Consider the following 18,331-nt stretch of genomic DNA (forward strand, 5'->3'; position numbering starts at 1 on the left):
GTGAGGCCATTTTGATGCAATGCGATGATGGCTGCACATCGTTCTTTAAAGGTAACATTGCTAACAAGAACACAATGATTGGAAGCACTTCTTCCCTCCTTTTATAGCAATCAGTCTGCTCTTATAATCCAATCAGAATGATAGAGTGATTTCACCTGACTAGTATTCGTTTAAACTTTCCCAGGTGCTGCTGATATGATTAGTGAAATGATGTTAGCTGGTTATTTTGTGCCAGGGCCAAAAAACTGGGAATTTTTTTATTTTTTTTGTGATAAAGAAATTGTTTTTGCAATTATTTAAAATACATCTGATCACTCTGCACAATAATCTAGAAACAATGTGAATCAACAGCACAACAACTGAAGCAGAAAACTTTGCGAAACACAAAATGTATGTCACTGCCAATACTTTTGGCCATGGCTGTAGCTTAATACTGATTAGGTATTGATATATGGGCAGTCATATGATCATGGCTTTGACATCATTATTACCATAATGATTTCTGAATGACCTGTATTCCTACCTTAGTTTACCTATATGATGGAAGCTTTGCATTGTTAATGTTATTGTATTTCTATACATAATGCATCATGTTTTTCAGTTTTGGCCCCCTAAAAAATGATGAACACGTGATCACATATATTGAAAAATTCTCGATTTTGCTATAGATTCAGTTGTTTTTAAAGGTCAGATTTGTTAGAGGACCTCTGTTGTCGCAGGTGTCCCCATGTGTGAGTGTACCTTGAGAAAGGCCTCTTTCTGCTCCAGGTGTTTGTTGATTAGAGGGCTAACATGGTCAGTCTCTGCCATTGAGCCCAGTTTATCATGACCGCCACACCAGTCCTCTTCTCTCCGGTACTCCAGTTCCAGACTCTCCAGTACATTACACACCTGAGACGGAGAAAACACACAGATACAATGCTGAGTGCCTTTAGAGTCCTTAACTAAAGTTTCAGTACTGATCACAATAATGGTCAACCAGTTCTATCAGTTTTTCAATGACCAATGCAGATATGTACAGAGCACTGATATAAAGTAGATTAAAATATACAACAGCCATTGACAATCAGTAGATTTTGAAACTGACAATTATAGCGGGTGCTAAAATTTCTGTTAATCTGGCAAGTGTGTATTGTTATTGATTGATAATCTCAAAGTAGCCATATGTTGGCCAATTATCTGGCATTGCAGATATAACAGTTTATCACTAGTGCACATCTTTAACCACAATCCTGGCCACTTACGATTCTTGCTGATGATATTAATAATCACACACTCTCCACTGTAACTCACCTGCTCAGAGGTCTTGTAGAAGGCCACGGAGGCATTAACCAGCTTCAGTCTGTCTTCCATCTTCAGCATAAGGGTCTGCCAATGCAGGGCTACAGTCTCAGCACACGCCCGTACGGCATCCGGGTCATAGTGGCCCGCCTGCAAAAGCAGCTCTGCTCTCTGCTGTAGCTGCAGGGCACTCTGGTGGGTGCGCTGGAGGGAGTCCGCATGAAGCAGAGACTGTAGACAGGGCAGGAGAGAGGAGTTTGTGGTTTATTTGAATTCTTGAGGTGTACGGATGGGCTCTTTAGGAGATCAATTAAGATGAGATCAGTGCAACGGCATGCCATTCATGCCAACTCGATCACCAGTGAATCACAGCCTGGTGTATTCATAAGAGCACATGCCTGATGAATTTAACTTACGGTCTGAATTACATGCAGAATTGTTTTACATGTACAAATATGTAAAACAATTACATGTAGAAATGCAATTTCAAACCTGGATCATGTAAATAGCAAAGACTAAGGACACTGACAAAAAAGGTAAGAAATTATGTTCTCTAAAGGCAAGTTTTTCAAGTGTCCTTGGTTTGTCCAACATGATCACACAAGAAAATTAATATGTTGCTTCCAAATGTTCAAATACCCTGACATTGACCCAATTCAGCCAAACTACTGACAAGTGTCATCCCCCATGTGATCACCTTTCCCTGTGGTGCTACTAATAGCACATTGACAGTGGTTTTGGTTTCATGGATTCATCAGGTTGCATTTTCACTCTAAAATTTAATTTTTACCCCCACTGATGGTTAGGTTTAGGGTTGAAGTTCGGGTTAGGGAGTAGGGTTAATAAAATATGCATTACTCTTTACTGTATTAAATCATTTATAATTAAAACTCACTTTTGGCGCCACTCTGTGGACATTTCATGCACGAACTGGGGTTCACATGTGCCTATTCTTTTAACAACACTTCCAGCTTCGACCACTGGGGGCAGCCGTTTGAATTTCGGTAAGTACAGACCGATTTCAGCAGCTGAACTTTTGAACTGCTGTCACTGAATTCAAAGAGTAATCAGTCTGGTTTTGACTAAGGGGGCTTTCACACTGGGCATGTTTGCTGCGGTCCAATTTCAAGTGCGATTGTTCCCGGTTCCTCCCGCAGCGTTGGTCTGGTTTCACACTCACTTGATTCTATCAAACCTTGGTCCATTTGCGTTCATCTTCCATCATCACAAACAAGCATGGTGAACACAACGCGACTCATCATACATTTCGTTTTTGTTATTTTGGTGCCATTACACACAGCAGAGTGAACGACAACAGCGTATATGTGTGCTTCATGGCGTAACTCATCAGATGTCCAGGGGAAAGCGGCTTGCTTCTGCTCACAAATGGTGTTTTTTGAGAAGACAGCTGATTACAAGGAATTAATTTACATCTTTGTTTACACTGCACACTTACGTTCGTGTCCAAGGTGAAGTTATCGCCAATGTCATCACCTATTATACCCTATATTTACAACCTATCATAGTATTTATATATAGTATTTATAAGGTGTATCGCTAGATAGACAGGCAGACAGATAGACAGACAGTATTTATAGTGTTGATTGTACTTGTATGTCATTACTTTTTTGGGACTTTCAAGAATGTGTGGATCCTTGTGTGTTGTCGAAACTAATGATGTCGTCGTCGGCTAAAACGCATGTGCAGGTTACTTTACTTCCTAAATGAGTGCACACCCGAGTCCAAGTTGCTTTCACATTCACGCGAATCGCGCTACAGTTCCATTGCAACCGAACTCAGACCACCTCCTACAGGTAGCCTTGGGTTCGGTACAGCGGTGCACAAACCGCACCACATGACAGCTTTCCCATTACCAATTTTTCATGCAAACCTCTCGGACTGTGAAAGCACCCTAAGAAACACTGGATTCAGCACCAAAAAAAAGTTTGAGTGCTATAGATAATTTAAACATCTTGGCTCGCTTATATTTGGCAGAAAGGACATTTTGGCCGATACTCAACGCTGACTTCCTTATATTAAGGGAGGCTGTCGTTACATGCAGCAATTTACTGAATTAAAACTCAGTCTTCATTTTGGGGTAATGCGCCTTTTACTGCTCATAAATTTGCTGAGTAATTGTTTTGGAAAAAAATCAAGTGAGCTCTTTGTCATGCCATCCTTTAGATGAATATGATGGTGGGGGTAGAGGGAAATAATTTATAGACCAGTTCAACCTCTTTGTACGATAGACTACAACTATGTGGGCGGCAATTTTTGCAATCATAAGCCACACTCACACCCCTCAAAATGTGTCCGTATCCTCCTGCAGTGTTAAATGATATGTTTGATATTATCCTGGCAAAGCAGAAATATGATTTCCTAATTGTAGGTTCTTGTTAACACAAGTTTTAATATTTAATTTTGATCCCCTACGCAGAGTTCCATGTGGACGTGGGGTGGGGGTGGGTTTCTATGGTTCGCGTGATATGAGCTCAAAGCAGTCAACCGTGTTCCACAGCTGCTTTCGGGTCCTTGAACAACATATAACGTGTGAGTAAGGGCAGCCAGTGGACTTTCTGGTGCCCTCCTAGGGTAAGATGGTGCCCCCATAGGGGAGTTGGTGCCCTATGCAGACTGCGTAGTCTGCTTATTGGGATTGGCGGTACTGTATTCAATATTAATGTTCACATTAAAGTATATGCAGCATTGTAAGCTGCCCCTTGTTGAGGTCATCAAGGAACATGTGTGTGTGTGTACCTCAATGGCAAGCTGGAACTGCTCGTGCTCTCTCTGAAGTTGCTCCGCCTCAGACAGGGAACCAGCATTTGTTGTGCTTGCTGTCAGCATAGACTCGCCATTACGGATCCAACCCAACACCTGCACATAGCAGTACATGCATGTTAATGCACATGCACACGTATGCAAATAAGTCATACAGTGGAATCCAATATTCTGACACCACTTGTGAAATGCTTCTAGAAATAGGGAGGAAACTTATAGATTTCTTTATCAAATATTTATTTATACCAATGTATGTGTCATGCAGTAGCATTATAAGACCGATAATAAGCCACATTTCAATGTATGACAGCAGGGTGCTGCAACATTAAAGCTGAGCTGGTGGGATTCCACCATCCCATGTTATGTAACACTGTATACATTAACATTCAACTTCTAACATAATCAATGTGCAAGAGAGTACATATAGAAGCAAGATATAATAGATATAAATGAAATACAAGAATAAGAATTATTGAGAACAATAAGAATCCAGTGCTGTCTGTAAAATAGTGCAAGTGATTTGACGGATTCATTTTTCTGAAAAGCAGGGCTGCAATCTGCCCCCACGCACTGCAAGTCTGGATATGAGAGTGTGTGTGTGTGTGTGTGTGTGTATGTGTGTGTGTGTGTGACTCAAAGTGTCAAAGATAAAGGCAATTAGCTGGCACTTGTACTCAGGGCGAATAGCATCAGACAGAATTTTGGACTGCAGTAAAGCTCAGGCTTCATTTCTGAATATAGAAGTCACAGGAACAGACATGCCTCATAACATTATGAGGGTGGTTTCAAACAGGGATCCTATGATCATGAATTGAGATTAGCAGTTGCATCGATTAGTCTATTAGTTATGCCACTTGTCGATGTGTCTGTGTCGACCAGTCAAGGATGAAATTACTTCAAATGTTCAGACAGCAGGAGGACAATCCTTCTGTTAGTAAGTTTAATAAACTGTCATGGCAAAAATATTTTTGGAATTAGAGGTCGACTGATATATCGGTTTTACTGATTAATCAATACAGATAGTAGCTTTTTAAAACTATTGGTTATTGGCAAAAATCCATGCTGATAGTTAATGATACTTTTTTTTACTCCTCATCAATAAACCCATAAATAATAACATATAGAGTATTGTAACAGAGCCAAGTCTCTGTCATTTCAAAATAACAGCCTACAATGTATTTAGAGCTTTTTTTTATAGTTAAAAGTCCCTTTTTTATGCAGCATCTTAATTTTTATGGATATTAAAGGGATTTTGGTTGCAAAATAGACTGCTTTTGGGATATAATTCTTGGGAAGGACTCTTGTAGCCTGTACTCTTGAAACTTCATCTGAGCAACGCTAAACATTTTTTAAACCAATGCCAAGGTAAAATAACACAAAGTATAGTGATATAAATGTGCATGAAATAATAATGATAAAAACAACCACACACACACACACACACACACACACGCACGCACACACACACACACGCACGCGCATGCGCACACACACACACACACACAAACACACACATGCACACACACACACATATAACACTGGGATGTATTAACTAGTCAACTTGTAAAAATTAGTAATCGTGCAAGACCTAATTGAGATATAGCATAACATTGCAAGTAAACACACCTGTTTGACCTCTGCCTGCAGGTGTCTTAGCTGCAGGCACTGCTCCAGACGTTTGTGTGTGTGTTCGGAGCTCAATTCCAACTCATGCTGTTTTTCATTCAAAAACTCCAGAAGCTCTAGAACTCTAGCCGCCAAGTCGACGTCTTTCTCTCCAGTAAGCTCCATACCTAAACAGTTCACACATACATACGTAGGTACATAAACATCAATGTTGTTCATATGTATCTCACCGTGTCTTGTGACCAAACGTCATGGCCTCATGTTGCAGGTTTGATAACAAGACGTGATGAGAACCAAGAGGTGTGATGCTATCGATGTAGCTGCCATTTTTGATTTAAGCACTTTTCTTTACTAGCATAATTTAATAACTAATAATAACATTATTTTTTACCGTACCTTTGAGCGATTTAGCACAAAGTGCTTCACAAAACATGCAATTAAAACACACCCAGTTAAACACAACACATTCATATAATAATAAAGACTTAAAAAAACAGACACAGATTCAGCAGATCTAATATTTCAGCCACCTTTAGTTTTGTATCTGGATCTTGGAACAGCCAACAGTTCACGAAAAGAAGATCAAAGAGGTCTAACTGTTTCATAAGGTCTTAAAATTCTGCTAAATATTCTGCCGCCAAACCATGTAATGCCTTATATGTAATTAATACAATTTTGTAATTGGTAAACCAATACAAAGAAGCTAAAACTGGAGTAATATGATTTGAAGCTGTAGCATTTTGCACTGATTGTAGCTGTGGTAAAGTGGATTGATTTAAAGTTGAAAACAGGGCATTAAAATAATCAGAGCAGGATGAAATAAAAGCATGTGTATAAGCTTATCTGTCTCCCTTACACTCAAGACATGTCTCGCTTTAGAAATGTTACATGAAACTGATAAAAAACAAGACATAACTAACTTCCTGACATGATATTCAAAATGTACATTTGTATCAAAACAGATGCACACATTTTTCCCAACCCACTGCATATTTGGGACCACCTGATTAAGTGCTGACTCAATCTGACTTTTTATTTTATCATGACAGATTCTAACAACTGTTTTATCAGTATTAAACTGAAGGAAATTAAATGTCATAAACATTTTTATATCTGCAATACAAGCTTGAAGCACATTTAAATTAAACAAAAAATACAACTGCAGGTCATCCACATATCAATGAATATTTATATTGTATTTTTGAATCACAGAACCAAGCGTAACATATATAGTGAAAACAATATTGGCCTTTACAGGGATCCTTGCGGAACGCCACAATCCATTTTTGAAGAGGAGGACATCTCATCTCCAACCGACACTACAAATTTCCTATTCGACAAGTAGAAAACAAACCAGTCTAAAGCCACCCCAGATATTCTCACCCATCTCTTCAATGTATCAGTTAAATGAATGATCAAGCAACACTACAATGGAGCAAACTCTAGCATCCTCCTCAATCAATAAGTCATTGGTCACCCTAAGTAAGGCAGTTTCTGTAGTGAATTTGATTGGAGAGTGAGCAACATCTTACATTTAGTTCTGTTTACATGCAAAGTGTCACTTCAGAAGACTTGGAATATAGTGCATAAATCCTATTGATGACATTTACTCTGTAAATTACTTTTTCATTGTTGAGCTTGACAGACTGGAATCCCTATTCATTTAAATTATGGCAAATAAACCTGTTAAGACTTCTTAAAAATTCACAGTTGCGGGTAAAAAAAAAAGAGAGTCTTAAAGGTTTGGAGCGTCATTAGGAATTTTCATTTTTGGATGAACTATTAATTTAAGTGTGTGTACAGTTTATTATCTAATGGGTCAAAAAACAAATCAAAAACTCTCCTTTAGACAACCATAGATTACATCTTTTCTAGAGGATATGTTTTTTCCTCAGTCCAGCAGGGGGCGCTGTGTTTTGAACTATGCTTTAGGTCTCGGTCTCTGTAATCTCAGTGATCAGTTATTATGGGATGTGAGGAGGGAATGTGTCAGACAGGCGAGCATGTGATGGAATGTCCCAACTGCCCAGCCGGTCATACATGCATTTGCATGTATACAACTGCAGGAGCGCGTGACAGAGGCGACCGGCGTCTAATCATGTGCACGAGAGACAGAGATTTACACCTCATTCTACTAACCCTTACATCACCCCACTTATCCTCAGCTACCTGCCCATGGGTAGTCTCCAAGGCAACACCACAGCGGTCCGCTGGAGTCGGTTCCCATGGGAATGGGTAATGTGTTAGTGACAGGTCGGCCCTATGCAGTAGACGGCAAAACGATCAAGAGTGGTAGAGTGTGTCCACGGCAATCCTAAAATGATGGCCTTGTCACTTGGTATAGGGGAAGTAAGAGGGGTTTCCATAGCAAGCTCACCCCGATAATGCTAGGAGAGATTCCAAAATCCCAGTATTGAGGAAAAATACCACCCTCCAACATCCTTCCACACATTCCAATCCATCCCTTAATTTCTCTCCCTTCCTCTTTCACCACACACATCTAAGACAGCTCGTAATGTGTGTAGCAGGTTTTCACTGTTGTGTCCATAGTAACGGTCTATAAAGCGCAACAGAGCACGGAGGCTGATTCACACTCTTTTATCTCTCCACTGAACACTAACTCATCATCACTCCGGCGTTCTTTCCATCTCTCAACGGCCCCTACATTAGATCTTAGCAAACACTTTTCCTGTTCTATCAGGCTATCTGTCCGAGTATCTGTATATTGACCAGTCTAAATGGGCAGTTCAAACTGAATGCTTTTTGCATCAATCTACAATTTTTTTAACAGTTTTTCTACAGTCTGTAAACATGCACTTTGAACGCTGAGTGGGATCTCGCTGTTTTTAGCGTCTCATGCCGGAGCACTGTGTTTTTTACACACTATGTTGGGTTAAAAAGAACGTCGGCTATTAAAACAGTTGGGTACTGTTCCATTTTTGTTTAGCACAAGAACATGTTTGGTCTGAACAGGCTCTAAAGACTAGTTTGTGTGTTTACTCCATGTCCTAATCAGGAGCACCAAAAGTGGATTTACGTTTTACTCAATTGTCCCATGTTCATATTACTCAAAAGATTTATGTAAGCAAGGGAACTTCCTCAACTGAGTTGATTCAACTTAAAAAAAAGTGTTGTCAGCTTTACTTAATCTATGCGTTCTGGGACAGCATGAATAGTTTTGCATTAGCATACTGAAACTGGGCAGAGGATGTCTAGTTTCATGTTTCTAGTTTCAAGACATGGTGTATTATTATGTTATTATGATATTATTTAGTTTTCTTTCCTTAAAAATGGAAAAGAGTGTGTTAACAACTCCAAAAACAACAACAACATGATTAACGATTCATTGTGATTATTTTTCTTTTTATATTAGTATTAGTGGTACTTGATTAAATAAGTAGCATTGTCCACTAAGGCACTCGCACACTTTTGTCTCCATAGAGATGGGACGGAAAATGACCTCATCTTCATGACAACAGGTCGTGATCAAGTCAGATTATTTCAGGGTTTGTTGGAATGACCGACAAACGCAGATTCAACATGTTCAGATGGTGTAAACAAACACCAACAAATGGCAACAATTGCCAAACGGGTTAAAACACTGATCGTACTACCAACCCAGGAGTCACAAGTTCAAATCCAGGGTGTGCTGAGTGACTCCAGGCAGGTCTCCTAAGCAACCATATTGGCGCGGTTGCTAGGGAGGGTAGAGTCATATGGGGTAACCTCCGCGTGGTCGCTATAATGTGGTTCGCTCTCAGTGTGGCGTGTGTTGAGTTGTGCATGGATGCTGCAGAGAATAGCATGAAGCCTCCAGGCACGCTATGTCTCTGTGGTGATGCGCTCAACAAGCCACGTGATAAAATGCGCGGATTGACTGTCTCAGACGCGGAGGAAACTGAGATTCGTCCTCCGCCACCCGGACTGAGTCACTAAGCCACCACGAGGACATAGAGCGCATTGGGAATTGGGGAGAAAAAGGGGAGGAAAAACAACAACACACTGATCGCAGCTTTTAGATGAAATGATGACCCTCTCTTATTCCTATGTATATTCCTCTGTCTTTATAGCTTGAGGATCTCTGTGCAGTTCCTCACCTGAAGCCTGGACCTCCATGATGTACTGGTGGAGGTCTTGTCCCTGCTGTATGACCTCAAAGGTCATGCTGTTCATGGCGATTTTCCGCTCATTGTGTCTGTGGAGTCTCTGTTCAGCCAATGTGAGTTCTTCTGTGTTAAAGTCAGATGCCTGTCGCATCAAATCCTGTTTCCAAGCGTCAAGCTCACCCATTACCTACAGAAAGACGGCAGAGATTACCAGATTACACTTATGAAGTACACAGACAAAAAACACACAGTAAAACATTATTTTAATGTGTCCTTGTTACACATATTACATGCATTTATTGTAACATTCAAATATGTGTAATTACAAGCAGCTAACCCTAAACCAAAACATAACCCCAACCCTAACCATAATGTTGTTAATTAGTAATAATTAGTAATTACTTGTTTAATTACACTGTAAAAGGGACACATAAAAAAGTGTAACCACAAACACAAATGTAATATACAAAGAAAACAGCAGAAAACTAGTGGCTTACACTGACACCTTGTGGCCTGGATGCAGCATCATTCAAAATCAAAAGTTTTCAGATACCAATGCCATCATAGAAATTCAATATGCACAGTAAACCAGGATTAATTTAATCCATGAATGAAAGCATCCAATAACAGGGCAGTTAATGAGATTAATCGAGTAGTTTTCAGCTGGTCATGTGATGCTAACATGGCTGTCCCCATGAATGGACCCTCTCCATGTAGAATAAATGAGCTTTTATGAGGTTACCGATATGACATGAGTGGTCATAATTTTATACATTTATATTTAAAATGAATATTCATTTCTTTAGAAGGTGCTAAGAGTTCTGACCAAAAATCAAATGTCGCAACCACGAATAAGGTCCATATTATACCATCATTACCTATTAATGCAATGCAGAGTGCAACTTTAAGACAAGTCAGTTCACCGGCAGCCATCTTTCTAACACCCATCTATGTTCTATATAGGTAACAGGCATACAAGTAGAGTAATACACTATGAACAAGGCAACATGCTCTTTTAACTGAATGTCACGACTTCTATTCATACAGCCGCCATATTGAGTGTCATTTTTCTATGAGTGGCTTATTCTCGATTCCCCTTTGGGGCACACACAAGAGGGTAAATAGTCTGTCAGAATGTACTTATTATACACATATCCATGTTTATATAGCAAAACAGCACCCACTAAACTGACAGAAGATTCAAACATTCAGTGTTACAAAATGACATACACAAACACGTGCAGATATACTGTATAAAGACTGTATAGGGTTGTTTTTATGAAATTTTGAATGGGAAAATGTCTTGGAATTTGAATAATTTCATGTCAGGTGTGGAAGGTGCCCCGTTTTGTTCCTGTCAGGCTACTTTGTACAATGGGCATATTTTCACGATGCATTCAGAACCCTTGTTAACAGGCACACTATGCCAGGAGCCGAATCAAAGGCATTCATAAGAAAGTCTGATTAATTTTAATTAACTGGTTTGTTCGGATGATAATAAATTTTCACTTTTGTGTGAACAATCCTTTTAACTTTAGCCTACTTAAGATAACTTTGATGTTCTGGAAAACATGTCCAAAAGAGGAATGCTAAAAAATACTATTTTTAAGATTTACGCAATTTCACAAAAAATTTCAAATTACATTTTTATTTTATTTTTTCCTCCTCTTTTCTCCCCAATTTGAAATGCCCAATTCACAATGTGCTCCAAGTCTGGCGTAGTGACTCGCCTCAATCCGGATGGTGGAGGACGGATCTCAGTTGCCTCCGTGTCTGAGACAGTCAATTCGCACATAGTGTAATTACTGCGGAGACCTAGCGCGTGTGGAGACTTCACTCTATTCTCTGCGGCATTCACGCACAACTCACCACGCGCCCCACTGAGAGTGAACTACATTTGAGCATATATATATATATATATGTATAATGTATATGCTATATCCAGTATTTGCAATAATTTCCATATCAAACAAGGAGTAAACAATCATAAATATTATGGGTAACACTTAGTTAAACATTAGTTAATGCATTATATATAATTAACAAACAACAAATGAACAAAATATTTTGAACAGCATTTATTTATCTAAATGTTAGTTAATAAAAATGCAATTGTTCATTGTTAGGTCGTGTTGGTTCATAGTGCTTTAGCTAATGTTAAAAAATACTTTTGGTTTTAAAAATGTATTAGTGTTATGTTTACCTTGTCTTGTTTCACTGTTGCCCTTTTGTTTGCCATTTTTGTCACTTTTGCACTCCTTACTTTTGTCCCTTGTGTAACTCCATAGTCTCTTTGTTAGCTTTCGTGTTCACGTTCATTGTTTGCACCTGCCCTCGTTTATTTGCCATTTTGCTTCTGTTTATCACCTTGTTATCTTGTTTGAGTTCTGTTTGTTCATTGGCCCCTTTTCCTATGTTCATGTATTTATACCCTGGTTTTTGGTTCAGTCCTTGTCTATTGTTGAATGTTGTTGTTAGCCTGGTATGTTTCCCCTGCCCGTGTTTTTCTAGTTTTATGTTTCTTTCCCCATTGAGGGTTTTTCCTTTGTGTTTGTTTGTTTGTTTGTTTGTTTGCTTAATCAGTAAAGTAAGTCTGCATTTAGATCCGCTCTCCTCGTCTGCCTTCATTCATTACAATTAGTATATGTTGAAATTAACATTAACCAACATTAATAAATGCTGTAAAAGTATAGTTTATTGTTAGCTCATGTTAATAAATGGAACCTTATTGTAAAGTGTTACTACAATATGTTCTATTTCTTGTATGATATCCAGCAATACTTAATTCAGTCATTGATCAGCTGTCCAGGAATGTGCATTGCATTGATCAGGTACACCACATATACATTTTAGGCTCAGGCAATCAAGCAAACACACCTCCACTGCGTACTGCTCAAAGATCCGGAGCTGCAGGAAGATGTCCAGTTTGATCCTGCGATCATGGTAAAGCTCCTCCATATGAGCCTGAGCTTCATCCAACTGCTGGAGAACCCCTTCAATATGAGCTACTGAGCTGGCATGAGGTAACTTATTACAGGCCAGTGCTGAGTCCCTGTTGAACACGCACAAACACATCCAAGCACAAATCAATATCAATAGTGATCAACACAGTAAGGACTTCTTGAAAAATTATTCTGAAAAGATATTATTAAATATTGATCTGTAAATTGAAAATTGCTGGATCAATGAATAATTAGTTAGCATGCTTTTTCAATCACATTGAGCTGGGATGCTCATACTGTACGTGAGCCATGAGCCTTTTCTCCCCATCATTCCCTGTCATCTCTTTACTCTCAATAAAAATGGTAGAAGCCCAACAAACAATTGTAGGCTTTTGAAATTCTTTCATCTTTCATTCTAAAAGCTTAAAGGAATACTTTACCCCCAAAAAATACTGCTCTGTCATTGAGAATTTTATAGACTCGTCATACTGCTTTTTTCCACATGACAACAACTTCCAGAGAGGAAGTTATAAATGGAAGAGTCGCTTTTTATAGAGAAACTGTAAGACATGTGCTCTGAATGCACTCATTGGCTGATTGTTAAACTCACCGCAGGTGTTGAATAAGCTCCTCCCCTTCTTTGATGACATTGAGCGTGGCATCCAGCGTGCTGCTCTGCTGCTGCTGAAACTGTCTGATCAGCTCCTGAACAGCATCCACCGACTCAGAGTTCACCACCGGCTCCACCAGAGACTTCTGCAGATCCTCCATCCAAGACCACAACTACATACAGAAAGATAGACAGTCAGACCATACACACATACAGACACATAAGGCAGGTAGATAGACAGATATATAGAAAGACAGACAGACAGACAGACAGATAGATAGATAGCTAGATAGACAGATAGATAGATAGATGGATCTACCTCTTTGGTGTGGGTGTGAAAAGACACAGAGATATCCAGAAGTAGTTTCCTCTGCTCCACCCTGCGGACAAACTCTTGAACTCTGACCTCTAGGTGATGGGCCGCAGCGTAAATCTCTTCAGGATCACACTCTCCCGTCTGAGCCAGCTGCTCCGCTGCTTCCAACAGCTTATCTGCATTAGTGTAAGTATTCTGGTAAGAGAGAGAGAGAGAGACACAGAGACAATATAATACAACATCTGACAATTACCTGGCTAAACCTTGCCTGAAAACCAGAGGTGGTGGTTTGGCTGCTTTATAATGCAGCAACTTGCATATCAAAAACTTTCCTGTCCAACTGACATACTCACTAAATGCAAACCATCTCAAATGCCCTTGATTTTCATGCCCCTCTTAAAAGTAGACAAAAACCACCAGATTGGCACTTTTACTGATTTTGCCACCACCACCCAATCTACAGTTTCTGATTTAATTAGCGATTCGAATTCTACTTCCTGCCAGCTTGATCCTGCACCCATTGTCTTGCTTAAACAATGTCTGCCTGTTATCTCAGTGCCTATTTCCCATCCTATCAACAGGATCAACAGTCCCTCCAGAACTGAAAACTGCGGCCGTCACTCCAGTTTTAAAAAAGTCTGGCTCAGACCCCACTGATCTAAAAAATGACCACCCTATTTCGAATCTTCCTTATTTATCTAAAGTTATGGAGAAAGAGGTTGCATCTCAACTTCTGTCCTATTTGGCCACACACAATCTCTTTGACTCTTTTCAATCTGGTTTTCGTCCTCTACACAGCACTGAGACTGCACTCATCAAAGTTGTTAACGATCTACTGATGGCTGCGGACTCTGGAGCCATCACTTTCCTGGTCCTTTTAGACATCAGTTCTGCTTTTGACACTCACAATTGCTCTCTGCAATTGGCATCTCAGGCACTGCTCTGTCCTGGTTCATCTCTTATCTCTCTGGCCACCAACACTACATTTCTATTCATCAGTTTAAATCAAATTTCTCAAGGTGTCCCCCAGGGTTCTGTACTTGGTCCTTTGCTCTTCCTCAACTATATGCTTCCTCTAGGTCATATTATTCGCCATCATGGCCTCAACTTTCACTGCTATGCTGACGACACTCAACTTTATATCAGCTCTAAACACACTGCCCCATTCCCCACAAGTTCCCTCTCTGAATGTATTAAAGACAACAACTTATGGATGATCAGTGATTTTCTAGAACTCAACACTGATAAAACTGACGTACTGATAGTTGGGTCTCCAAGTGTTTTATCATGTCTCCCTAATCAGTTGGTCGATATTAATGGTGTCCTGGTCAGACCCTCCTCTATTGTTCGTAATCTTGGCATTATCATTGACCCCACAATCTCTTTCCACGCTCACATCTCCTGCTTTCTATCATCTCCGTAAGATTGTGCGACTCCGCCCCATTCTTAGCACCAAAGATGCAGAAACTCTTGTTCACGTCTTTATTAATTCTAAACTTGACTATTGTAATGCCCTCTTTTCTGGCCTCCCCACTAAAACTTTAAACAAACTGCAATACATCCAGAATTGAGCAGCTAGGGTTCACACCTACTCAAAGAAAGCCTCTCACATCACTCCCATACTTTGTAGGCTACACTGGCTGCCTGTGTCCTATCGTATCCAATACAAAATTGTCCTTACAACATTCAAAGCATTACATGGTCTTGCCCCCTCATACATCACTGACCTCGAACGCCACTATACCCCACTACGCTCACTCAGGTCATCTGATTTGGGCCTATTATTCATTCCACGTCACAAGATGACCTCACTAGGTGGTAGGGCTTTTTGCACACTTCCCCCTTCCATTTGAAACTTGTTTAGAGTTCTGTTTGTTCATTGGTTTATGTTCCCTCATGTCATGCATTTAAGCCCTCATGTTGCCATTGTCCATTGTGGAGTATTGTTAATGTAACACTGTTTTGGATATCACATTTTATAATAAAACAGCACTTGGGTTCATCTTCACGTCTTCGTCATCGTCTTCATCATTGTAATTGCACAGCATTGTTAAAAGAGAAGAGCTCAATTACATTTTCTTTGGTTGGTATTTAAAGATTATCAGTGGGCATTTCCAGTGTTTTTGGATGTCATATTTGCAGTCAAATCATGAGACTTAACTTCTTGGCGAGTGCTAATTACTTCTATGTTGACTCATTTGTACTGTATGTATTTTCCCAAATCACCGTGCTTTAGTGGATCTTCAAAATGGTTTAGACCCCATTTCCACCTGTATTGAGCGCTGTCTACTTGTGATCGGATCGGCCGAAATGGATCTTACTACCATATGAATGACATTACCACTACAACTCATTTCCTCTGCTCTCAGCATGCACACACACAACACTAAGCAGAGTTCGCTCTAACCTGTGCCACCTCCTGGAAGTCGTCATGTCGTTTTTGTAGCGCTCGTGCTCTGTGCACAGATTTTCCAACTCCTGTGTGTTTACTGAGGAATGCCTCTCCATGGTTTTCAATCCAGTCCAAAACCTGAGAACACAGACAAATGTATTATTATGCATGTCTATTTCAAATATAAAGGAAATTATATGAAATTATATGAAATTTCTTCATCACTACCATCACAAAACATCTTACATTGGCTGGAAAAATAGATAGTTTATATATGTCAGGCTGGTTGGATGCTCAAACAAACAGTTGTTTGTTTTGATAGAATCATAGAGCCAGTGTTACAGTTTTCATTGGAATCAATCTACGAATGACTTAAAGTTGTCTCTAAATGTTTACACTCAGTGTCTAACATTGGTGGAACAAACCGGTACTGTATCTCTGTTCAATTAGATCATTGTTGACATACATTAATAGTCAATTGCAGTCAAATTAAAAGAATAGTTCACCCAAAAACGAAAATTCACTTAGAATTTACTCACACATCCCAGATGTGTATGACTTTCTTTCTTCTGCAGAATACAAATGAAGATTTCTAGAAGAATATTTCAGCTCTGTAGGTCCATACAACACAAGTGAATGGGTTCCAAAAAGTTGATGCTCCAGAAAGCACATAAAGGCAGCATAAAAGTAATCCATAAGACTCCAGTGTTTTAATCCATATCTTCTGGAGTGATATGATAGGTGTGGGTGAGAAACAGATCAATATTTGAGTCCATTTTTGCTACAAATTATTTTCCCTGCCCAGTAGGATATGCATGAAGAATGTGAATTCCCCAAAACACAAAAAGAAGAATGTAAAAGTGAAAGTGGAGATTGACTGAGCAAGGAGGTCAATTTATAGTATAAAATGACTTAAATATTGAGCTGTTTATCATCCACATCTATCAAATCACTTCTGGAGAATTTGATTTAACCACTGGAGTCATATAGATTACATTTATGGTGATTTTTGAAGCTTCAAAATTTTGGCACCCATTCACTTGTATTGTATGGACCAAAAGAGTGGAGAAATTCTTCTTGAGTAAATGATATGACAATTTGAATTTTTCGGTGAACCATTCCTTTAATGTTGATGGCATAGCTCAGATTGTTTGGTCCAGGAGTTGATATTGAAATCTCTAATATTTGATAGCAGACTTTGGCATCTTGGTAAATCTGTCACAGTTTGAGACATTGTTGAAAATTCTTCTGAAAAGACACATGAAATTACTAAGATCTGTTTCTCAGGAGAAAAAGTGGAGAAGCAGGAGCTATCCAAAGTCTCCATTTACTCCCCATTTTATCTTCTTGCTGTCTTAGAGAAATCATTGAGATGTTTTGGAACGGTTTACCAAGCTTCAGCAGTTAGAAGTCAGAGCTCTTAAATTCAGTGCACAAACTCAAAGCCCAAGTAGGCCTGATTTCTATCTAAAGAGGCCCTGGATCCAGTCACATCAAAGAAACAACACAGCCCTGACAGAGAACCAGTGAAGGTACAACAAAAGGCCCTGAAGGCAACGGCCACAGGAAGTGGAATGTATTGTTGGAGGTTTTGACTGGAGGCCAAGCACAATACTGAGGTCCCTTGAGGACGCTGAGGCAATCTCAGCCAGTTCTTTGAGTCACAGTCTGTGTCACTTCATCTGATACTCTCAGCACTTGATATTTTGTTCTGTCGTGGGTGAAACATCGTTATACGCAAAGATTTATAAACAACTGCTGAAAGGTTGAGAGTCTAAGGTCACATATTTCCGATGCTCTCATTCATGACTGTTTGTTGTTAATGTATAATTGTGTGTGTGTGCATGTGCATGCATTTCTGTGTGTTGTATGTGTGTGTATGCAGTCGTATACGTGCATGCATGTCTATGCAAAACATGCATACTGTATATGTGTACATCTGGATGCATGTGTGTGTAAGTCACCTGTTGCACATCTTGTTGAAACACACACAGCTGCAGTCTCTGGTGCAGTCGGAGCTTGGAGTGTTGCAGGAGACCCTCTAGTCTGCAATACTGATGAACTACCTCATGGACCATCTCCAGAACAACCCTAATTGCCTGACTATAGTCAGCCCCAGCTGTGAGAGACCCAGAGTCAGCTGGCGGCTGGGGCCTCTGCAACACATCCAGCAGGGTCTTCCCTTTCTGACTGACCTGAGATCAGAATCACCACAGTGCTTTAGTCAGTCGGATAAAACAAATACTTCATTCAAATATTGTCTTAAGATTTTGGGAC

The 18,331-nt window shown here is 39.7% G+C and overlaps 1 protein-coding gene across 1 annotated transcript in view; it reads right to left on the reverse strand.

The window, feature by feature from the left end:
• kalrnb (kalirin RhoGEF kinase b) overlaps positions 1-18,331 on the reverse strand; it is a 119,057-nt gene that overhangs the window by 63,038 nt on the left and 37,688 nt on the right. The window contains 10 exon segments of the mRNA XM_052140801.1: positions 742-891; positions 1,294-1,512; positions 4,039-4,158; positions 5,689-5,855; positions 9,786-9,981; positions 12,672-12,846; positions 13,347-13,519; positions 13,666-13,857; positions 16,070-16,192; positions 18,019-18,249. Coding sequence (XP_051996761.1) covers positions 742-891; positions 1,294-1,512; positions 4,039-4,158; positions 5,689-5,855; positions 9,786-9,981; positions 12,672-12,846; positions 13,347-13,519; positions 13,666-13,857; positions 16,070-16,192; positions 18,019-18,249 — 1,746 coding nt within the window.

Source organism: Xyrauchen texanus, chromosome 13 (genome assembly GCF_025860055.1).
Source record: "Xyrauchen texanus isolate HMW12.3.18 chromosome 13, RBS_HiC_50CHRs, whole genome shotgun sequence".
NCBI lineage: Eukaryota > Metazoa > Chordata > Actinopteri > Cypriniformes > Catostomidae > Xyrauchen > Xyrauchen texanus.